This window comes from Macrobrachium rosenbergii, chromosome 4, assembly GCF_040412425.1.
Source record: "Macrobrachium rosenbergii isolate ZJJX-2024 chromosome 4, ASM4041242v1, whole genome shotgun sequence".
Taxonomy (NCBI): Eukaryota; Metazoa; Arthropoda; class Malacostraca; order Decapoda; family Palaemonidae; genus Macrobrachium; species Macrobrachium rosenbergii.
The window spans coordinates 21,813,212-21,837,817 of record NC_089744.1 but is presented as its reverse complement, the minus strand read 5'-3'; the positions used below and the strand labels follow the sequence as shown (position 1 = coordinate 21,837,817).

The following is a 24,606-nucleotide window of genomic DNA, read 5'->3' as shown; positions in this document are numbered from 1 at the left end:
GAGAGGTACTAACCAAGGACTGAATGAATCACAGAATTTTGGTTATCAAAGGCCATGAGCAGGTATTCTTAATGAAACTGCATACAGTACCTGCTTAAATGAAACCTAAATACCCTTAATATTTTTATACATCTAGTGAAGTTACCAGTAGTATTGACATATCTACGTATTGTAAAAAAATTCCCAGTTAAATGTATACAGTATTATGTAAATATTTACTTTAATTGTTAAAAATGAAAGTTTCCCATGTGGCCCATTCAAAACTAATCTGAATTGTGATCACCATCAACAACAAAAAAGGGGACAGGAAACTGTTACAAAAATAAAAGTTGTTACTTGACTGTGTAGGTTGACTGAAAATTCAAGGCTGCTTATGGTTTGCCATCTTCTCAAAGGAAACAGCATTAGACAAACCATCAATTAATGAAGAACACAGGTTTCTTGTACTTGGTAAATGAACTGATCATGGACCTCACACCTTTCCCTCTTCTCCACTGTAGGCAAACAACCTCAACTCAAACTGGTCCATGTGTCAACTGACAAACCCACACATTCAGGACAGATATCCTCTGAAGAACACTATCTTACCAAATGGAACAGGCTGCATGTGAGTCACTGACCATGAGGGCCATAAACACAGCGAATCCCATACCACCTACGAGATTCAGACCAACAGGATTAACGACAGTGATGCCTTGGTTTCCTCAACTTTGCTGAGGGATACAAAGGGCAAGCATAACGAGCATAAAAACACTAAAAACAAATAATATACTTAAGACAGATTATGTTAACTATCATGTTGCTTCCAACTAAATGACAGTTACACGATACAAACAAAACACAAACAGTACTACAGTATAAGCATAACATTTTTCAATAGCAAACATAACAAAAGAAAGCTATTCTTTATATGTAAAATAATGATGGTAAAGATGAGTTTTTATTTTAAAAAGTGCAACAAAATGCTGCCAATTCCACCCAGAAACCATTTAGTTACTTAGTTATAACAATGGTATAACAAGGCAATTTGGGAAAAATTACTGGCTCCCATAGAGTCCTGAAGAGTTTGCTCTTATAAAAGAGTAAGATTAGTCAGATTTTAGAGCTCAGTCAAAACTTTTCAAATGACAGGCTAAAAATGTTAGGGGCTGACAACTGCAGTTTGTTCCTTTACAGAAAATATTTTCATTTACTATTATTTGTTTCAGTTCTCCACAAATCTGGTCATTTATTCATTATAATAGCTTTCAGTGATGTGGAATTATTTATGAGCATTTTGAAGTTGCAGACTTGCCTGCTTTATCTATAGCTCCATTTTTTAATGCCTACTTGAGTAAGGATCCAGCAAAATTCAGTGTTTATGTCAATTCCATTTAATTTATGGAACGAGTGTCTGATCTGTTGAATGAGAGGATTTTCTGACAGTAATTTCTGTTTCTAGATACGTACAACAAGAATGACAAACTTCTGTAAATATATATTTTTGATAAGCTTAATGACAGAAAGGATTGTGAATAATTTTACCATGAAAACAAAGACTATAGTGGGCATTAAAAACTTATTTTTCTTATTTGGAGATACCTGTATTGCAGCAACGTCCATATCAGTGGGAGATTTGAATTCATGTGGGTATAGTAACAAAAAGTATACAGTAAACCTTTTCATCTAAATGGTTCAAAACAATGCCACCATCAATGCATCAAATTTCACAAAAAATATCATTTGGACTAGAATTATAGTGGAATATATAACACCTAAAACCAAATTCTGTAGCAAATCTGAATTAATGATAATTAAGTTATAATACAAAAGTCCACTATCCATGAAACAAAGACAAATGAGAAATTCCAGCAGGCAACATCAGAAGCTTTACTTCCCTTCATAACCACTTCACCCATTTAAATAGCTATTCAAAACTTGGCACATTTCTCCTTATATTTAGGTTTGATAAAATTAAAAAGATTTTGTATTTCACATCAACACATGCTGTAGTTAACTGTAGCTTCGACAGTATGTTAGCTCAAGTCAGTACAGTACTCTGTACAGTCAATTTTGTTTCTTTTATGGTGTTAAGACACAAAAGGCAAAAATGTGTTTCAACTAGGGATGAAAATTTGGCACTTTAAATAATTAAACTAGAAAGGCATCATGGTCTACAGTCAAGATTATAATAATCCAATTCAAATAGTGAATATCAGACTTGGCTCTTCAAGTCCTTAAAATAGTTACCCTTGGCATAAAATACAAGTAGCTCCAGGGACAACACACTTTCTTATACCTATGACACTGTAACAGTGAGTAACCCAAAATAACCTTTGCTTAAGAAGATAAAACTGGTATCCTGACAACAGAAGTTACCACTAAACCTGAAAGTCGCCACAAATTTTCCAATGCAATTAAGAGGACAGGCTCAAGATGTTATTCACTATAGACAGTGCTGGTATTTTTCAATCACGGTACACCCAAGGATAAAACAAAATTAGTGAAGCACAATAATTTGGACATGAAACCTTCACAAAGCTAATGCTAGGTTTGACAAAATATTAGACTTAGAAGACACCCAAGGCAGTCTAGAAAAGCATCCCACAATACCTTCAGGCAATGAGCTTGCATGAACTCTAAATATTGTACAGTATTCGATACAATGTCTGTGAAAGGTCTCCCAAAGGGCAAACAAGTACCTATGCTGCGCTTACGAAGTGGTGCACTTTTGGTTTTGAGGTACAGAAAGGTGCTCCAGTCTTTAAAAACTAAAGATTTCCAGCCAGAAGTGAAACAGCTTAGTAATGACATCTCTTGAAAGTTATTGCGATGACCAATTCACTGACATCAAAACTCCAAGGAGCATAAATACTCCCCTGTAAAAAATCCCTCGTCACTCTTAAAATCTCTCAAAGCAAGCAGTGGTTTCTCATTGTTTCCAGTTAGTGCTCCACTATCTATGACTGTGCAAGCTTCCTCCTAAGGTCCAACAGAGAGACAATAAACATTGTTTGACAGGTCTATGGAAAAATACTGTCAACGACAACACTAAAGAGAATTACACTGTGAGAACCACCAGTACCAGCCAGATTACCCTGCCCTTCAATTCAGAGTTTGTATATTCTATACTAGTTGCTTCTAACTTCAAAGACAAATGAAAGTACTGTATTTAACATAGGGGAGAGAAATGACCTCTTGAAGAAAGCTAAAAACAACAGACAACTACTGATGCACTAAAATTTGTGAAAAAACTTACAAACTTGAGAATGACTATGAATCGATACTTCCTTATTTCACAAAAAGGACATGGCATAAATATTAAGAAACAAATCCCAAAGGCCTATGGATTAAACTGAGAATAATACATGTCCTTATAGCCATAAAAGTTGGAGAAAGAATAACTTAAAAAGACATATTGGTTCAAGAGTAGGGAAAATAAGTTCTAGGGGGAAAATTGAAAAGAATTCACAAGGACTAGTTAACAAGTTAACTTATGTGGTTTCAAACCTTAAAAATAAAGTTCACTACAAAAGGCAAAAAGTCAAAATGAAAAGAAAATAAAACTGGCAAAAACAAACTAACTACAACTAAGCCTATATATTCCATTCTTGAAGGAGCTTAATTTATGGCTTGCAGTATACATCAATTGTTTTGATAAGCATTGCACTCAAATGTTTCTAGTAGTCATTCCCATATTTGTAATGGACTTGAGTCCACAAATAACCTGACAAAACAACAGAGCAAAGATCATCACTACCATTCCTTTTACATGATCATTGCCAGAGCACCAACTCAACTTTTTTGGTAAATAAGGGCAAAAATCACAGACAATGGTATCTATGGAGGAATGGGGAGGGAAAAATCAAAATATCTAACCATCTATGTAAGTCTAAACCCTGTGAAAACAATGGATCACTAACAAGTTTGCACTGGAACAAACTACAAGAGAAAAGTGAGTAAGTGAAGAAGAGCTGAAGGTTGGTAATGAACAACACAGTAATTATATAATTCTGCCAAAATTGCTGGGAAAGCCTTTCCTCTACAAAGTTGGCTAACCGGCATAAAAAAAATTAACTTCACACACCATGGCATTGTGTTATGGTCACTTTAAAAACAAAAGCCAATCTGAAGGTTGAACATTAAATGCATTAGGATGAAAAACCTAAAATGACTGAACACATACTTGAGATATGAATTTTTAAGTAAAGTAAAACCCTACCAAAAAATAAACTATCAATAAAATGAAAATTCAAAACAACTATTTAGTCTATAATATCAGTAAAAGTCATATTGTTCTATGGTTTTGAGAGGCTCTACAGAAATATCAAAAGCAGAAAATGAATTCTAAATTACATTAACCACAAGACTTTGAACTAAAAGATCAGTTGTGTATGAAAATGTTACATTACTTTTGAAAGCTGCACAATAAATTGCATATCTTGCAACAAGGATGAAAAACATCCAATAAGAAGCAAATAAAAATATCCATAGAATCTAAATGATTCTGTCATAATATTATCAATACTGTAAATAGTTAACCAAACCACTGGGTGAACTATTCATTATACAGAATCTTGGAAATCATCTCTATTCAGCATATACTTTTTTTTTCACTTTCAATCTTACTGCTCAAGATTCTGCCAGAAGTGTTTTTGTATCCATACTAAATAATCCCATAATGAGAAAAGCTGACAAAACAACACTCAAGATGATGGTGATGATAAGGAAACTGTGAAAAATAACCATTTGAGTAAAGATACACTACATATGGAAGTCACTGTATGCAGGATTAAAAGAGATACATAAAGTGACAAATGAGTTCATTTAACATGTTCACAAGATACAAAGCAAATTTTGTGAATGATTTATATCACCCTATTACAACTTTGTACATTCACAGTGATTTCATGATGCAGAAAATGTGATTAAGTGTTTTATAAAGTATATACTTATGTAGAGTACTGTACAACTAAAGGAAGATATAAATGACAAATGATAATGAAACAAAAATTTAATGAGCACCATCTTCCTACAATCTCCTTCAGCCACTGCTTATGAATACAGCAATCAGTACTAATGACTGATGGAATGTATATTTTTCATTTGCAATGTACTCTCTACAAAGGAAATGCTATGAGTACCATTCTAAAATACTCAACGTATGACAAATAATGTCACTGCAGTTTTACGGCAATATCGCCTTAAACAATTCTGGTACATCCTAGGACATAATTTCAAACAGATGTCAACAAATTATCACAAACCACACCACGGTATGTCATTAGGGACTAGCAAAAACTGAACCACAATACCATTCTTTGATGGGTCTATGACAGACAGGATATACTGTATGTGAAGTCCTCACAGCAATCAACATCACACTGCTTTCAAGGCAATAACCAATCAAGAGTTTTCAAAGCATTATCATCTGATTACGGAGAAACTAAAAGAGACTAATAATGCTAATGTACAAAACAGATATTCATTTTATATTACTCTTGAACTATGGGCAGCTCTACACAATAATCTGATTGCGCTATTTCCACAATTAAGTGTTTTACTGGACGGACTTCTTGACATCAAATATAAACTACACATAAAAAGTTTTAAAATACTGTAAAATCTTGAGTTACTAACAGATTTTCTATAAGGCATTCTCTATTTCATATAAATCTATGATACTAAAATAACATAAATAGATTTCAATATATTATTTGTACATATTGCACAGTGCACACCTATTTACATCAAGATTACAGCATCTCATTAGGTGGGAAGCCTAATACAAATATATAAGAAGCCCAAACATTAGGCAGGCAACTTTTCTTGGAATAGACCTGTCTGTAAAATATCACTTCCATGTGGAAGTGCACATGTTGGTCCACTACTCTGGGGCTCCGCTTCCTTTCCACAGTGGAAGAGCATTTCATGGTTATTAAAATCCACACTTGATGAGAACTCAGTATGGCAAATATCACACTCACGGACCTCACCCATAAATTCTTCTTCACACTTTACTTCACATTTTATCTTACACACAGGATTCAAATCTGTAGGGTCACTGGAGGAGCAGCTTTCTAACACTGATAAATCCAGACAGTTGGAAACATCATTATCACTCTTATCTTCCTTTTTAATACAATTTCTTAAATTTGAGTCAGATCCATCGAGAGCCTGTGCAATCCTTTCTCTTAGCTTTTCACCTAAATTATCATTTTTATTTTCAAATTCCTGCTTCACAGCATATGAAGGAAATTCCTCTTCAGAGTTATTCTCACATAAAAAGGACTGCAATGAACTGAGATCTAAGTGCTCAATAGGCTTGAAATCTTCGACATCACGTGCTTCATCATCACTCACGGAGTTTGGTAAAGGTTTACCCTTTTCAATGAGCATCTTTCTTAGTATGCTGCTACTGAAATTGTCCTCAAGATTTTCATGATAACTATCAATTAAGTGGTTATCTGATCCCATTTTAAAGTTCTGTAATAATTTGCTAAACACGAAACTATTTCCAGACATTATAGGTATATCAGCATAACTCTTAGAAGTAATTTCCTCATCTGTAGGTTTTAGAAGATATTCCTTCAAAAGTGATCTTTCTCTTTTTTTAGCAGCTATTGCCCCATAGAAATTTCTCTGCTCTTCTAGGCTCCCCTCTGAAAGACTTTCCTCATTCCCAAAATCCTCCTTTACATTCTCATTGGAATCTGTACTTGCGTCAGTGAAAGCTTTACGGCTGTTAATCTTATCTTTGATTTTCTCTAAAACTTCTGAGCGCAGCAGTGACTTCTTTGCCTTCTTGTTCCTAACTTTCTGCACTGTCTCCTCACTGCCATTATTCAATATTAACTGCAAAAGTGACTGAGAACTAGAACTGGATTGCGTATGTTGTTTGTTCTTAACCCGAGATGACTGACTTTTTCCCGGAGTGGGATCAAATCTGGATACTGGTTTTTTCCTTCGTAAGGATTTTTTTTTATGCTCTCTCTGCGCATCTGGAATGCCATCAAGTTGTCTGCAGAATGATGGTCTCCATTCTTCCTCCTCCTCTTCTAGTGAAGACTCTGATGATTCTTCCAACACTTGATTTACACTTTCACTCTCACTGTCACAAGTATTTACTCTTTCTGCTAACAATGATAGCCCTTGAAGCAAAGCAGAAAAACTCAATTCTTCAGCTGGCTTGGTTCCTGGTACATCCGACATGCATATTTTCAAAATTTTCCCTATTCCCAATACTGTTCTATCACCTTTATGTGACTGATCTTGTAATTTATGCTCATTAACTAAATCAAGAAGAAGAGTGCTAAATGTCCTTTTAAAGTCATCTTTCCCACTGTCTTCAGACTGATCTGAAACACCTAGTCTCAGCGTACTGGATTTGAATCTGAAACTCTTCATCACCTGAGAGACTTCACTCTCTGAAGGGTTTACAAAACCATTCTCAACACTTGGTGAAATGCTTCCAAAACCTTCATTTGCAATTTCATGCAGCTCTTGTAAGAAAGTGGCATACGGATAGCATAAATTTGCATGACTAAGCTGCTTGAAAAGTTTTCCTGTTCTTGGCTCCTCAATTACATTCTTCTTCCCAACTTCATCACAGAGCACTTTCATTAGTGTAGCATATGGATAAAAATGGTTATCACTGTCAACAGAGTCATGAACAGATTTGGATTTCATTGAACTTCTTCTCCTTTTTCTCTGAAGGCACTTTCTTGACTTCCTTGGGTAATTGGATACTTTGGAGCCATCCTCATAATCATCATATTCATACTGTATGGATAATTTTGATTTCCTCTGGCCTTTTCTCCTGGGTTTTTTGTCTAATAATATATCTTCAACATCAGATTTGTACTCTGTTTCAACAAAGTCCATTACATTGAGCTCTGACATATCAGAAGCTCTAGTACAATTTAGGTCTTGATATTCTGCTTGCATTATTTTGTTTTCATGTGAAACTGAAGAAGAAAAAATTAGATACAAGAAACTGTTACACAAAAGTACTGTGGTCCTTCTAAAACCAACATCTGTACTTCAGTTATTGAATGTGAACAGATAAATCAACAACTAAAAGACTGAAAATATTTTGAATCATACATTGATACATGTCCCCTCTCTTGTACTACAGCAAACACCAAAAAATTTGTATGGGAAGTAGACATCCTGAACACTTGGAGCACTGAAGAAATTCTGCAACAAACAAAGTGCAACATTAGTATACTTTATATCCATTTACTGTTACACAAAATTTGCACATTTCACGTAAACAATGTGATCATTTCAAGTAACTGAATTTCTTTACATGAGAGGACATGAGAAGTGTACAAAAAAAAAACTAGTCCTGACAAGAAGAAAAGCATTTATCTTCAGTACACATTTCTTCAATGTGCTAAAATAATCTATAATGAATTTATTAAAACACCATAATCATCATGGTAATATAAATAATTACAACTCATAAGTTATCAAATTTTAATACTGTACGATGTTAGTTTATTTCCCTTTACCTAATCAGTACAAATAAGTACACTTTGCTGTACATTTAAATAAATAAAAAATATTAACAGATACCATCAGCAAATGCCAATAAGTCAGTAACCATAGGGGGCATCTACACCAAACTACAAGATGCACTTCAGCCAACTTGAAGCAGCAGGCTTGAGAAACATGCTACACAATGTGTAATTTACTGAACTTAAGCACTGCCTGTAAAACCATTATGACATTTTTAATACTGCACTTAAAAGATTTTAAGTAATACCAATATTTCATAACACAGACCAATTTGCAAATGATTATACTTTCTATATATATGACCTTGCTGACCCACACTACAAGACCCTTTGACAATGTAAAATAACAAAATTATACAGAGAGAACAATGCACTGAAATTAGACAAGAATGGATATGTATTTACTTTTCATGTATATGAAATAACTCGATACAGATTTATAAACTATTTTCACACCACAAAAATTATGGTAAATTTATTTTCCAGTGAAATTAGATATTACTAAATTTACCTTAGTTATTGCATTTACAAAATTTAAGGATAAATACAAAAAACCTGAACAAATTTTTAAATTTTGGCCTGGTTGGGCTGTCTTTATGATAAATCGTATTGAAAAGCCCTCACTTCCACTGCAAATAGTTAAACCCTTAAACCATTCCAAACATACCTCTGGTGTTGTCCTAATGCTACCCAACAATAAATTATTAATTTTTTTCTAACGGATACTGTGACTGATATGCAAACGAAGAGAGGTCAAGTAGCTGCATAACTGGCAGTGCAATAATTTGTATAGCTCACTAAGTCACATTAGGTTGGGGTGCCCAAGGCATCCCTGACCAGGTAAGAACCCAAGAGTCTTAAATCTGGTTGGGCAAGAATTCCATGGGGAGTAAAGCCCCCAGTAACTAAAGACCCAGCACCCTAGGTTAGACTGGGAAAGTTCAGAGTGAGAGTCATCCCTCTGAGCTCCCTGTAACTATCCTTCCTGCACACTCAAGCTTTAAAATTTTGGGAGTGGTTTCACTATTAACATGCATAAACTATGTCTTATTTTTGACTGATTATATTGTCACTATGTCTTATTTTTGACTGATTATATTGTGATTTATGCATCTTTTACCTTTCTGACAGGTGCACTGCACTTGTCTTTGGTTTTCCCCCCACCTCAAAAACCATTACCCAATGATGTCTCCCATAACTGTTGTATATGTAGAGATGATAATATAAAACCAAGTGGTTTGCAGCAACAATCACTATTAAAAATGCATAAAACACAACATAGCCATTTGGATGCATAGGCTCTAGGCTGGTAATCCTACAGTTTAGGGGTCCAAATTCACTGCTCCCTTGTGTGTTTTTTAAGTTTTCTTTCCTATTTTCAATTTCTTCTTTTGACAGATCTGCAAACAGAAGTATATTTGCTAAAAAAAATGTGCAGTTTATCTGCTTACAGAAGCAGAGATTGTAAAAAAACGAAGGGAATAAAGCTCTGCACCTCACATGAATTGTGTAGCGTGCCCGCAACTGTGTTTGTGGAGTGGGCGCTTAGGAACCAGAAACCAAGTAGGAACCTGGCATGGGTTCTTGCTCTTCAGCAGCCACTTTTTGATGAATCAAAAAATAAGAGATTTACGATTTTCTCAAAATTCTATGGGTCCGCATCCCTAAGGCCCCGTCCACACGGTCGAGCTCTGCTCGGTAAACTTTGCCGCTTTGCGGGCTAAGCCTGTCGTACACATTTATGCTGCTGTCCGAACGACGCTGGTTGGTTAGTGAGAGCCTGCTGGCAGTGACTGACACAGGACCGAATATGTACTACAATATGGATCGTAAAAAACCCAAGAAGAAAATCTCGCTGTGTACTGTTGTAGCAATGTGTGCAAAGATAAAGGCGACAAGGCAGAAAAGGACGTGGTGTAAGGAGTGGCTACAAAGAAGAGCAGATATAGGAAGTCATTTGACGATATTGCGGGAAGTGAGACATACATGGCTATGAATCAGAGTTCATCAACTATATGAGAATGGACCCTAACAACTTTTATAAACTCTTATCTAAAATGGAACCATATATAAGGAAACAAGATACTACCATGAGGCAGAGTATTTCAGCTGAAGCTCAACTACTGTACATGCAACATTACCATTTCTGTCAACAGGATGCAGCTACCAACCACTACAGTACAGCACTAGGATTTCCAAGCATAATGGACTAGACTGACAGATTTCCGTAGCATTGCGATAAAGGGTGTTAATATATTTGTTTTTCAAAGTTCCCATAAGTCATACTTACCTGACGTATTCATTATTTTCCTTTATTTGTTTATTTGTGAAGGTTTTACATGAAATTGCTCTTTACGGAAACTTTTCAGTAAGTGACGTCTTTATCCGTTTACCAGAAATATTTCCATCAGTTAACAGCCCTGCTGCTGCAGGCAAAGCCTCAATACTTCGATAAACATTAGAAAAGCCCTACACGAAGCTTTGCTCGCCTTTTCTCCGTTTCTGACGTCACACCGAGCCAAGTTCGCAAGGCAAAGCTCGACCGTGTGGACGGGGCCTAAGACATGTTTTTGTTTATTTACATTCCCTTTTTATTCTGTTGTTTTTTTACAATTGCTGCTTCTGTAAGCAGATAAACTCATCCCTAAGACATGTTTTTGTTTATTTACATTCCCTTTTTATGCTGTTGTTTTTTTACAATTGCTGCTTCTGTAAGCAGATAAACTCACCCCTAAGACATGTTTTTGTTTATTTACGTTCCCTTTTTATTCTGTTGTTTTTTTACAATCTCTGCTTCCGTAAGCAGATAAACTCATCATTTTTTCATTGTTTTCCAATATTCAATAAATATTTAGTATTTCTAAATAAAAGCTCTGCACAGACTAGAAGGAACGGCTCCGCAAATATGAAAGTCATTAAGGAGCCACATATTCAAGAAGGGAATGGCTAAGGAAATCTATTATAAAAGGAACCATGCTAACCTCATGTACCCTAACCTAACCTAACCTGTTACTTAGCCGGGGGGGGAAGGAAACCACTTTTTACCAAAAGTTCACCTATATTACTGCACATGCGTGATAGCATTCTAGGATGGCTAGCATACAAAAACACAATCAGTTCTGAGGTTAATTACAGTCGAGCAACAAAAAATAATGGTAAATTCTTGATAGGCAACCAAAATACTGTAGGAAAAGTAAATTTTAAAGGAAATACCCGATGCAGAGCTAATGCTTAGTTCTACCAAATATTTGATAATAAATGTGAGTGCTGATCTTGACTTTAAGTAATGCAGTGAATTTCGACCCCCTAAACTGTAGTATTACCTACAGACCTGGCCTAGGGTTAATGAATCTGGCTAGGAATGGAAGATTACCCAGGTTTTCTCTACAGTTTAACATTATTTCACTCTAACGGCCTCACTTTATGTATTTACAGCCTTGACTTGGCTAAGATACTCTAACCTATTAATAATTAGCTTACGCTAGATCTGGATCGAACCTAAAGCCTACGATATAACCTAACGTACTCACATCAATAAGTTAAATTATAAGCAGCCTCCTCGTTTATATGCTTGTCTGAGAGGCAAGTCTGTAAAGTTCAAAACCTCGAGACTGGGCAAGGTAGGGTACTTTCTGGGCGATATGCTACGACGTTGAGCAGCGTAAGAAAAATAGAAAGTGACAACTACCACTGGCTTTGCCTGAGATTGCCCTCCGAGAAACTGATAAAAGATATCACTGTTTCCACGTCCCACTCGAGTTAATTTGAGTTATTTAGAATTATCTACAAGCAAAGCGGCACTATCTTACAGTATCTGAAATTCAATGCGACGTCAAACTTACTTTAGCGATAGATTTTATACATGATAAGGAGGATGAAGGTCCCTCCCCTATCCGAAAGATACCCAATACCTGTGGTTGATCAACAAACGACGAGTAACTATACATTCACCGCACGACATTCGTACGGGATCACTATTCAAGAATTCGTAGGCCATTACAGACCTTACCATTATTTAATAACTTTATAGGACCACTCATCTATCCTTATTTAGTCAATTAAGAATATATATATATATGTATATATTAGTTTATAGCCTCCTTTACGATTTATTCTCCAACGCCATAGCTCATCGAGACCACAGGTCTACCCCAAAGCCAAATCAAAAAGTCCTTCAAAAGAAGGCATCGTGCTTACCCCATACAAAAATGGGAATAAAAGCACGTTAAAAGAAAAAGAAGAAAGAAAGAAGAAGCCATAGCTCATGGTAGCTAGATGGACCTTATTCGTAACCATGGGCTTACTGATTAATTGTTGATGTACGGGTCATCTACACTGGTAGCTCTTCCTTTTTATCATATATGGGGTTTCCGTTACCTTTATTATGCATCTTGCTACTTTTAAAATTAGGATGTCTGGTTTCTTCAACTTATTATCTTTAATATTCATCCCTGAAGTCATTTGCATTTAATCATATGGTCTGTAGGCTACTTTTTCTTCTTCCATTACATAAGTCACAGCCCATCGGACTATTGTCATCCTTTTTTTTTCTTAAATACTGCAGTTGTCTTTATCAGTATTACTGCCTCACTTACACTTAATTCACCTGTACATCTCTTTCTACCACTCACATCAGTGATAGGTATCTCCTTTTTAATGGCTACATTCTTTTTTTCATTTTGGACACTTCTATCTTTCATTTACTTTTTCGATATCCTTTCTCCCCAGTAGACTTCATAAGGTTCCCTTCTTTGGTCGTCTTCTACTACCTCTTTCACCAGCCTTTTCCTGTCTGATACTGAGGTGCTATGGCTGTCTCTGAATAGGTATTTTTACTCTTCTCTTGGATCGCTTACTCGACTTTTTAAGCTTCTCTTATTTCATTTTTTTTACCAAAGATAAACCTGAATTTTAAAAGCCAACATGCATGCCTTCCTTTGCCTAATTCTGGGTATCTCATCTGTTTGTTAACATCATTTGCCCAAATCAAAAGTACGTCTCCAAATAGGCTTTACACTACAGATGATTCATCCACTTGTCACAAATTCAAGGAGACTTCATAATCAAGAACAGGTATCATTTATATTATATATATATATATATATATATATATATATATATATATATATATATATATATATATATATATATATATATATATATATATATATTTCAACTTGTATGTTGAACATAGATGTAAAACTTACTTTTATCTTACAGATCGTCAGCATTTGTTTTGCAAAGTGCTGTACATCATTGCACCAGACGACCGAATCTTATTATATTTTCATTTCATTGCTCGACTTAAACATTTCTTGTGGTTATAACTTATGTCAATGTGAATTTTCATCTAGTTGGTCTATTTACTAGTTGATAGCTATTAGGATTCTAGTCACATTATTATTATTATTATTATTATTATTATTATTATTATTATTATTATTATTATTATTATTATTATTATTATTCTCGTTGAATGTCGACTAGTTTCGCCCTCCTCGTTAGGGCATCATTCAGGACAGGATCCTGCGATCCTGTCCTGAATGATGCCCTAGCGAGGAGGGCGAAACTAGTCGACATTTAACGAGAACTACCTCTTACATATTATTATTATTATTATTATTATTATTATTATTATTATTATTATTATTATTATTATTATTAGCTAACCTGCAACTCTAGCTGAAAAAGCAGAATGCTAAAGACTCCAGTTAGTGAAATCAGCATGTATTCTATGAATTGTAAAATTTTCGTGCATGCATAAATGTCAACTCACACGGAATGGCCTTAATTGTATAGATTTCCTTCGCTTAAAGTACTAATGGAAAATATATAGAACCATGTGAATTTTGAATAACTGGGTTCAAAATTTTATTCGTTTTGAGAATGATGGATTAATGCATGAACAACAAACTAATACTACGGTAAACAAAAACAAAAAAAAAATTCTTTAGCGCATTTTATTTTCAACAGCAAATAAACATGTGTATTAATGAAGTTAATATCTAATTTGTTTTGTTGCGATTTATAGATTATTATTATTATTACTTTCTATAGTTTTCACGGAAGTGATTGCTTGGAGTATTTTGAGATGGTCTGGTCATGTTGGAGGAATGGGCAATGGTAAGTTGGTGGAAAGAGTGTACAGCTTAGATATGTTTTGGAGAAGGAGAGGAAGACCTAGAGAAAGCTGGGTTGAGGGTGAAAGATATATTTAAAAGGAAGGGTCATAATATCTAGGAAGTGAGGGAATGTACGCAAAAAGGGGCCTGATAGTACAGTACAATGTGCTTTGGGTTGTTCGACATAATGCTGATGAGCTATCTGTGTAGATTTGTGAAGAGGCTGACATTATGGGAGTTTTGGTGCACGGTGGGTTCATCCACGATTCAGCAGTTTAATTATGAATGTGGCAGCGCCTCTGTGTTGTTCTTTCTCTGGAATCACCTATTAGGGGAAATGGCTTAATGGTGAAAAACAATGACTTATATATATTTTCTGGTGTTTACCCATTACATTAATATACTCGTAAGCATTAAAACAAATATAACCCACTAACATCAGATTAACAATACCTTAGGAATAAATAACGCCTGTAGGGAATTTTATTTTGGTAAGTGCCTCTGCCCTGATCGGGATTCGAACCAATGCTTAACAACTTTCTCTCTCTCCAGTGAGAGACTTGAAATCGGTTCGAGTTATGATTTAATGATTGAGGCCTGCCTCCTGAAAAATCTACTTGCCTTGTTGACCTACACAGTTGATTGTGTACCTAGCAGTTAGTCGATTGAGGTGGGTCGTAGCAGAAAGTCAACACCGACTGGGGATCCATCCTTCAATGAAAGTTTCACGCAGTTTAAAAGAAAACCTACCACACGTGAGCCTTGGAAACGGTGCTTTAGGCTGACCTGAAGATTGCTTGGGTCCCCCCAAAATGCTCTTGCACAGAAAATGGATTAGTTTATATGTTTACTATTCAAATACGTTGCCAGGCATTGCTTTGGTTATTACCATCATCATTATTGTGACGACGAAATTTGGTAGGTAGGTGTCTTGAGGGTTAGTGATTAATATATTTTTTCCTGGCGTAATTTTCAAGGTCACAGGTCAATTTAAAATGTTTAGCATTTTATCGGAAATATTGAAAACTGATAATTACAGGTTTTCCACAACACGAGGAAAGTGTTATTTTAGGTGTTCCAGAACTTCACATTTTCAAGATCACAAAGGACAATTTAAAAGAGAACATCTTAATTTACTCTGAATTTTGTTAAACACTCATATTCTCTTTTTAGTTTCCTGTAAAAGAAAACTATTGAGATAGCTTTGTCTGTTCGTCCGCACTTTTTCTGTCCGCCCTCAGATCTTAAAAACTACTGAGGCTAGAGAGCTGCAAATTGGTATGTTGATCATCCACCCTCCAGTCATCAAACATACCAAATTGCAGCCATCTAGCCTTAGTAGTTTTTATTCTATTTAAGGTTAAAGTTAGCCATAATCGTACTTCTGCCACCGCAATAGGTACCAATAATACAGGCCACCACCATACCGTGGGTGAAAGTTTCATGGGCCGCGGCTAAGAGTTTCGTGGGCCGTGGCTGAAAGTTTCACACAGCATTATACGCTGTACAGAAAACTCGATTGCGCCAAAGAAACTTTGGTTCATTTTTTTACTTGTTTATTTCTACCCATCCTTCTTCTTAAACCCCAATAAAATCGTATTCTGTAATCTTTGATATGTGCCTTCCGCTCTCACGAGGAGGCAAAGAACAACAGATGAGTATCTTGGTCAGGTAGTGACAAAATTTTGTTTCGTGCCTTCCTCCTCTGTCGTGACTTATCGAATGTTCTCGATCAGTAATGTTCATTTTACGCAAGTTGTGTTGTTAGCAAATGGAACGTCCTTCTTTTGTTCTTAATCTTTCCCATATTTGTCTTCTCTCTCTCTCTCCCTCCCTCTCTCATACACACACACACACACACACACACACACACACACACACACACATATATATATATATATATATATATATATATATATTGTATATATATATATATATATATATATATATATATATATATTTATATACAGTATATGTATATACAGTATATACTTATGAATGCATATACATTCCTATGTATATATATATTAGATATATATATACTTATATATATATGAATATACATATACTTATTTATATCTGAATATATATATATATATATAAATATATATATATATATATATATATATATATATATATATATATATATATATATATATATATCTGAGAGCTGTGCGCGCATGTACTGATTCTATTATCTTCAGGAAAACATTCTATAATCTCTCGTTATTTCCTTGTTTTTAATCCAATTATCTAAATTAAACTTTATTTGGCAAGAGATGTTTTCTACATGATACTGTAAAATTGAAGTATTTTATTTTTTTCCTACCTTCGTGGAAACCACCTCACTAACATCACGTTTAGTCTTTCCTTGACTGTCGTCACGATGAAAACGTAGAAACATTCAGCGAAGATATATGTCGTATTAGTTTGCCAAGAGAAAGCCAGCAAACATAAATCTACAAGTTACCTGGTGCAGAATTATGTCTCATCACTCGAAGGAAAACATCAGAGAAACTCCAGATATCATAACACAATTTTATTCTATCTTTATGGCAGTAATACAAAACATTAATTCATTTTGAAAAGTTGGAGACAAAGGGTTTGTACACAATTTTACGAAGCAATCTGAATGGGATTCTTTTTCGAATTATGATTTCATGAATTCTCTTAAACCATCTGCAAAGAATTGTGGATTTTAGAAACAAAAGACAGTCCTCCCCTGACCTTCCTTGAGGGAGAGGAACCCCAGGTCATCAGACCTTCTGGAAAGAACAAAACGACTAAATCCAGCCTTGAGAAATTGGCCTGGGAATACCAGCCCTGCCAGAGTTTGAGGCTGCTGAACTCTTATATACTTCATCACATTCAAATGAGTATCTTTATTAACTTTGTCTTTAGGCCCAACAAGACATCTGCCCTCCCTGTACCCGCTTCTGTTCTGAAATCTGATTATGTATTAGCCCTCTACCAGTTACCATTGAAAGCCTCCAGCGATGAACAAAAACAAGGGCTCAAAAACTGCACAGGAAGAGAGAGAGAGAGAGAGAGAGAGAGAGAGAGAGAGAGAGAGAGAGAGAGAGAGAGAGAGAGAGAGAGAGAGAGAGAGAAAATAATTCATTTGCTAGACTTCCTCACCCACGAAACCAGTTAGGTTGGTACATGACAGATGTAATTCGATTCTGAAAGATAAAGAGAGAAAGGCATAAGTGAAACGGGGTTTTGCAGTAATTATTCAAGAAATCTGGTTATTTCATTGATACCAAACAAGGTATTCTGAAAGAAAATTTGTTATGTGATTTGCAGTCAAACGAGCAACAGACATGCAATGTTAGACACGAAGGAAAAGGAAAGGAAGAAATAAATATACAGAATATCTTTGTACTTAAAAAATAGTATAAAATTCTTCACTAGTGTCCAAATATGAGTTAAAGAGTTCTTTGGTATAATTTTCTTCTCTAAAAATGGAGGAAGGGAAATCGAGGTGTGGAAATGTCCGTAAATATCTTCTTAACACGTACAGAAACTTACATATTCACCACTGAAACTGAGAGGTACTATTTCATTTTCTAGGGGACTTAAGTTGACAAAAAAAAAAAAAAAAACGGAAGAAATAAACAGGGAATACGATACATATCACTCGACAAAAGAGGTACAGACAGTCCTTGAGTAGAGCTAGAGAGACACACTACAAGAAATGGCGAGAGAACCAACACAGATATCCATACTCGTAGGTCACCTCACGCAACTCTGTAACTTTTGGGACGAGGATAGGGAAGGGCGGGACTAAGAGGTCTGATATGCTGAGCGACACACTGGGGCCAGGCGGCACAGGCTCACCAGAAACTGCTCCAGGTTAGCAATGAGTTCCTTGCGCGAGTATCCTTCGTTTAGGAGGCTCAGGAAGAAGTGGCGGTGGCGGTACAGGAACTCTTCGTATTCAGACGATGCCCGGATGATGCGGCGGGGCTACGGAGCGAGATGCGGAGACAGCCAGAGGTGGGGAAAGAAAAGGTATAAAAATGACTACAGTGGTTGTTGTTCGGTTCAGAAGTCATGTATCAAAATCGGTGATGATTTCATTGGTCATTCAATTCTCTTGCTACCTCTACCAGTAATTTTTCTACGATTTAGTTCTAAAGAATCGTGAAGCTCATTCAAATAAGACACTATAGACCAAATAAGGGTTGCAAAAGATGATTGTAATCTTAACATGTTTCTGGAGACATGCTTGACTGACTTCATCACCATAAAAGATCAGAATAAGCCTTAGATTTTACTTGACGAGACAGATATGCAGTATATACCAATATATATGACAATGTACAAAATATATACACAGCTTAGAGTAGCATGAACATAAAACAAACACTATGTTCATCGCAAAGTAAGAATATCTCTACCAAAAATATCTGTCATTCAGACACTTAACAAACATTCCATTGCTCACAGAATGACCTCACCTACACATTCGTTTAATTCCACCTTCACAAAATGATGTTACAATCACGGTTCCATGTAGTGATTAAACTCTGTGTCCACTTGGACATAGTTTAGAAATGTGCTTAGATTACACACCTGTGAACTTAGTTTGTTCAGAAATAACTACGTCAACTTTCAACATTAGTTTTGGCAGAGCTGTTTTTAACAGTGCAGATAAACTTGCGCAGTGCACTGATGCAAATATCCCCTCATTAAACGTTATTCCTTAAGGATAAAAATGATCACCTTGGTGCACTCCCTTATATATATATATATATATATATATATATATATATATATATATATATATATATATATATATATATATATATATATATATTTATATATATATGGAGTGCACCAAGGTGATACTAATTCATTCAGATGATCACTCTGTCTCCAATTCTTTTTCCGTTTGAACTTTTTTAGCATTACTACGTCTGAGATTTTAGAAGTTGGTTAGTGGTCTAAAGCCCAACAAAGTACCTTTATCCTTCCTCTGAATCATGGTTTCTCTCTCTCTCTCTCTCTCTCTCTCTCTCTCTCTCTCTCTCTCTCTCTCTCTCTCTCTCTCTCTCAATCTTCTGTTAATTAAAATTCGTAGAAATTTATTCGCTCCTTATTTATTTAAGTCATTCGTCCTTATTATTATTATTATTATTCTCTCTCTCTCTCGTTAATTAACATTCGCAAAAATTTATTGTTCCCAAATTTATTTAAGCCATTCGTCTCTCTCCCTCTCTCTCTCGTTAATTAACATTCGCAAAAATTTATTATTTCCAAATTGATTTAAGCCATCCGTCTCTCTCTCTCTCTCTCTCTCTCTCTCTCTCTCTCTCTCTCTCTCTCTCTCTCTCTCTCTTCGCTGTAAGCCCCGAAGGATTTAGCGTTAGCATCTGACATTTTACCTAATTCTCAAAAATTCGCCACGAAACATTTTCAATGAGAAGTAATTGAATAATAATTAGTATCTAATTTAGAAAAAGAAAAAAATACTGGAATCATTGTCGTCCTGGGCATTCATTAGATTTGCTTCTAATTGTTCATGGAATTAGGTGTGAAATAGCTTTTCTAAAGGTCAGCTGAAGTGTAATGAAATTATTAAAGGCGTTGTATTTGACATGAGCGCGTTCTGTTGGCTACAGTTGTAGAATCCAGTAAAAGATGCGTTTTTCATTTCTACTTTTCTTTTTTTCTCTTCTGATTTGTTCCGTTTGATTTCAGTTGATTAGTTTAATTTTACCGTCTCGTATCGAGGATGAATAAACATTGATAGTTCCTGTGATATTTTTCTGCTTATTTAATATATGCATGATACAATGACTTATGTTCTGAACACTCACAGATTATCATCAGAAAGAAGACGAAGCATCTCCTAGACCATACGCTTTTCACCTTTCTTTTGTTCCCTAAATTCTTCCCTCAATTTCGCTCACAGCTATTTGCTGATTTTCGAGATGACGTAGTGAGATTGTGCCAGATCTTTCGTTAATTAACATTAGCAAAATTTTATTCTCTCTATATATATTTAAGCCATTCGTCTTTGTTATTATTTCTCTCTATCTCTCTCTCTCTCTCTCTCTCTCTCTCTCTCTCTCTCTCTCTCTCTCTCTCTCTCTCTCTCTCAATCTTCTGTTAATTAAAATTCGTGAAAATTTATCCGCTCCACATTTATTTAAGCCATTCGTCTTTATTATTACTCTCTCTCTCTCGTTAATTAACATTCGCAAAATTTATTCTTCCCAAATTTATTCAAGCCATCCGTCTCTCTCTCTCTCTCTCTCTCTCTCTCTCGTTAATTAACATTCGCAAAAATTTATTCTTCCCAAATTTATTCAAGCCATCCGTCTCTCTCTCTCTCTCTCTCTCTCTCTCTCTCTCTCTCTCTCTCTCTCTCTCTCTCTCTCTCTCTCTCTCTAATTCGTTAATTAACATTCGCAAAAATTCATTCTTCCCAAATTTATTCAAGCCATCCGTCTCTCTCTCTCTCTCTCTCTCTCTCTCTCTCTCTCTCTCTCTCTCTCTCTCTCTCTCTCTCTCGTTAATTGACATTCGCAAAAATTCATTCTTCCCAAATTTATTTAAGCCATCCGTCTCTCTCTCTCTCTCTCTCTCTCTCTCTCTCTCTCTCTCTCTCTCTCTCTCTCTCTCTCTCTCTCTCTCATTCGTTAATTAACATTCGCAAAAATTCATTCTTCCCAAATTTATTCAAGCCATCCGTCTCTCTCTCTCTCTCTCTCTCTCTCTCTCTCTCTCTCGTTAATTGACATTCGCAAAAATTCATTCTTCCCAAATTTATTTAAGCCATCCGTCTCTCTCTCTCTCTCTCTCTCTCTCTCTCTCTCTCTCTCTCTCTTACCTCATCCATCATTTCTTTTTCGCTGGCTGGAGAAACCGTTGTCATTCTCTCTGCTTCCTTCTTTTTCAGTTCCTCTTCCGTAAGTTTGTGGCAAACGACCGGAGACTTTAGGAGGGGCATTTTGAGCGCCCTCTCCTCGTACCCCGGGCAACATGGGGCTGGGCATAGGGTCACTCCGCGCATCTCTTTCCAGCCTCCCATGCAGCAGGTGAACTGGAAAAAAAAGGTGGAACATTCAGGTAAAGTTCTGGAATCATACGAAGAAAAATTAGACCTATAAGTCTAGCTCTCAGAAGTTTAACACCTTTTCTCATAATCTGTTCTTTATTTTTTTCTTGTCACTACTCTGTATGTATGTAATGTATATATACATTAAATACATACATACTACATATACACGAATCCATAGCAGTGTAGAAGTATAGAGATACAAATTACTGGAGAGACAAGTTCTACAGGGAATCTAAATGAGAGAACCCGGCCCCTACGTCTCTATTGTTCTGAGTTGGGCCGGCTTTCCCCGTTTCGGTGATCTCCGATAAATGAGGTACGTTCGATTTTAGCTGAGGCCATTCTAATCATTCTTTATTTCCTTTATTTGCGAAAATTTCGTCCGTTTCTGGGTAGTGATACTGCTATAGGCTCCTTTTTTATATTTTATGGTACTACATGGTAATCTCTTGAAAAGTTACAGTGCTTTCAAAACTCGTCTTGGAAACTGAGTTACCATCGCAATAGTTTTTGTTACTTGATTTACTTTATTTTATTAAAATATCTTTTTTTTTCTTTTTGGAGGTTCTAGATAAAGGTAGTTATCTCAGTTTCCTTTTGATTTAGAGCTATTACTTGATTGAACTTTTTGATATTGATATTTGCTAATTTGTCTGTAAGTTCAACTTTTTGTAACAGTATCGCATTTTCTCTCTCTCTTTTTTTCATTATGCCAGTCACCTCATTTCTCAGTCTTTTTATTTGCTCTTAACTGTGGCGTTTCTTTTGTCTCCCTTATTTTCAGCTTGTTTTACTCCATTACTAAACCACGGCGAAAGAGGGAAGAGGCAAATAAGATAATACATAATTACATATATGATAGGCCTAATTATTAGGTATGTGCAAGTATGGCTCTAGAAAGTAAAGCGCAGGGCCATAGGCACGGGCCTATCGTGCATTTACTTAAATCCGGCCCTGGTTATGGAACGGAATGGTGAAATATTTGCATAAGTAACAGTTTTTCTTGTAGTTATTCAACTTGAGCACATATCATTAGAGTGGGCCATATTTTAACTAAGCAACTTTCACCGAAATAGAAAGCCCATGTGTGGAAACGAGAAAGAGTAACCAATATAACTCAATTGATATTTAGTTAAAATATATATAATGACCAACAAACCAAGAAACGATAATTAGGTACATGCGTGAATGGTAATTGAAAAAAGTTAAAAATCTAATAAAACAATAGTGCACAGAACTTTAAGCTTATGAGCATCAACATCCGTAATATACCAGGAAGACTATACCACAGCGTTGAAGTTAAGAATAAAAAGACTGTTATTGGTCTATGTGGAATCTAGGCAGCTCAGAAGAATATGATGCGTACATTCTGCTAAAAGAATACAAATGCAATTTTACTTATAGAGTGATAAGGTTTTGCTATGTAGTTTCAAAATAACAATTTTCATATAGCATGACGTCCAACCTTTTGCCTTTTTCCTGCAAAATCCCTCCATTCATAAGTTTATCAGTGCCATGCTAAAGTACTGTCACCCATTAGGTAAAACAAAGGGTACGTCTGTACATAGAAAAGATGCACATTGATCTCAATTGTGCTTGATAGCAAACACCACCAAACTAAGTTTCTGTGTTATGGTGTTCCAGTACATTGTGTTCAACTGTCCTGCCAGTTTCGCGTGCCAGACTGAGTGACAGCTCTTGGCTTCTGAGCAACTTGTGATGCGTTGTGCTAAGCTGAATGCTTTACATTTATATTAATCAGTTATATACATATATGTATATACATATACATATACATATACATATATATTCATTCCTGTAAATAATGCCTTAAAGGTGTGTGGCGTTCTCGAATGCAGCACAGTAAACGAAAAAAAATATGCATATTAGGCTGTACGTTCATATGCAGAAGCCAGCAAATATTCAGTCAACCAGGTTAGTAGGTAAAGACATGGTGAAATTAATCAAAGTTAAGTTCTTGTGCTTCTTGGGATCAGGAACAAAAGCTTTCATGGCCGTTTCAATTAAGTAGAAATGGCTTATTCTTAGCAAGTACTGTAGACTGCAGTTCGGTATAATTAAATATCACGGCGTCGTTTGAAATTAAAAAAAATGCAGATCAGTAACAAAATGAGCCAAATATAAATGAAAAAGTATATCAAATGAACAAGTATTACTGAATGGTGGCGCTTCGTAAATTAAGTAAGCTGAGAAAATCAAAATGTCATTCGAATTACTCCTCTTTTGAAGTTTGAACGGTGTTGGTGTGATGACGTTCGCTATCGCTAGTGTTTTGTTTTACATAGTGTCTTAGTGGTTTCTTAACGGTACCTAAAACGTTTGGACAATTTTAATAATCATTTTGTGCTGAGGAAGACTCCGTGGATAAGTTGCAATTATTTCCTCAGTGAAAATGGATAGTGTTCATTGACAGGAAGATGGCAACAGACCGTGTTACCATCGAGCTAGGCCGATGTTTTTCCAACGCTGCCCATAATTTTGGTAAGGTGTCGAAAGGGGCTAAGGGCCAGGTGTGACCCTTGGGACTCGGCTCTGCTAACAGAGACATCTGTTTGATCATAATATTCCTCCATTGCCAGGTAAGTCTAGCTTGTGTGACGACTTTGTGGCCTACTTCTTATGATGGTAAAAGAATTGCACGCAAGCCATATTTTCCAAATTAATCCAAATTTTTGTAAGTTTTCCCTGGCAGCAGACATTTATTCCCATATAGGTATTTAAAAAAAATAAAATCTAGTTGATGTACGGCAGTAAAATATTTAATTAATATTTCTCTTTAGGTATAAGGTAGATATTTGCAATAGTAGCAGGTTGTCCGAAACCAATGACATGTAGTATTTATGACTCCCTCAGTTATTATGTATAGTTTTTGTCAGACCTGAGATACGCT

General features: G+C 35.6%; 3 protein-coding genes across 4 annotated transcripts in view; 1 reads left to right on the top strand and 2 right to left on the bottom strand.

Moving 5' to 3' along the window:
- Positions 1 to 4,975: 4,975 nt before the first annotated feature.
- LOC136831216 (uro-adherence factor A-like) lies at positions 4,976 to 12,460 on the bottom strand. Of its 2 annotated transcripts, none has more exons than XM_067091236.1 (2): positions 12,344 to 12,460; positions 4,976 to 8,178 (listed from the first exon to the last, which is right to left on the bottom strand). In XM_067091236.1, the coding sequence occupies exon 2, from the start codon at positions 7,924 to 7,926 to the stop codon at positions 5,791 to 5,793; it is 2,136 nt and encodes a 711-aa protein (XP_066947337.1). In that variant the 5' UTR covers positions 7,927 to 8,178; positions 12,344 to 12,460; the 3' UTR covers positions 4,976 to 5,790. The 2 variants fall into 2 exon arrangements, with proteins under 2 accessions (XP_066947337.1, XP_066947346.1); XM_067091245.1 differs by lacking the exon at positions 12,344 to 12,460 and adding an exon at positions 12,032 to 12,329.
- Positions 12,461 to 17,147: 4,687 nt separating this feature from the next.
- The window catches only part of LOC136831204 (uncharacterized), a 68,888-nt gene continuing 61,429 nt past the window's right edge, over positions 17,148 to 24,606 (bottom strand). The window contains exons 3-5 of the mRNA XM_067091209.1: positions 21,465 to 21,677; positions 18,464 to 18,592; positions 17,148 to 17,805 (exon numbers count right to left, since the gene is read on the bottom strand). Of these exons, the coding sequence (XP_066947310.1) occupies positions 17,758 to 17,805; positions 18,464 to 18,592; positions 21,465 to 21,677 (390 nt within the window). The 3' untranslated portion in view covers positions 17,148 to 17,757. The remainder of the gene's footprint in view (positions 17,806 to 18,463; positions 18,593 to 21,464; positions 21,678 to 24,606) is intronic.
- LOC136831188 (carbohydrate sulfotransferase 11-like) overlaps positions 23,916 to 24,606 on the top strand; it is a 139,346-nt gene continuing 138,655 nt past the window's right edge. The window contains exon 1 of the mRNA XM_067091184.1: positions 23,916 to 24,295. The gene's annotated coding sequence lies outside the window, so the exon portion shown is untranslated. The remainder of the gene's footprint in view (positions 24,296 to 24,606) is intronic.

Coding starts and splice junctions, on each gene's coding strand:
- LOC136831216 (XM_067091236.1), bottom strand. CDS start 7,926: ATGCAAGCAGAATATCAAGACCTAAATTGTACTAGAGCTTCTGATATG.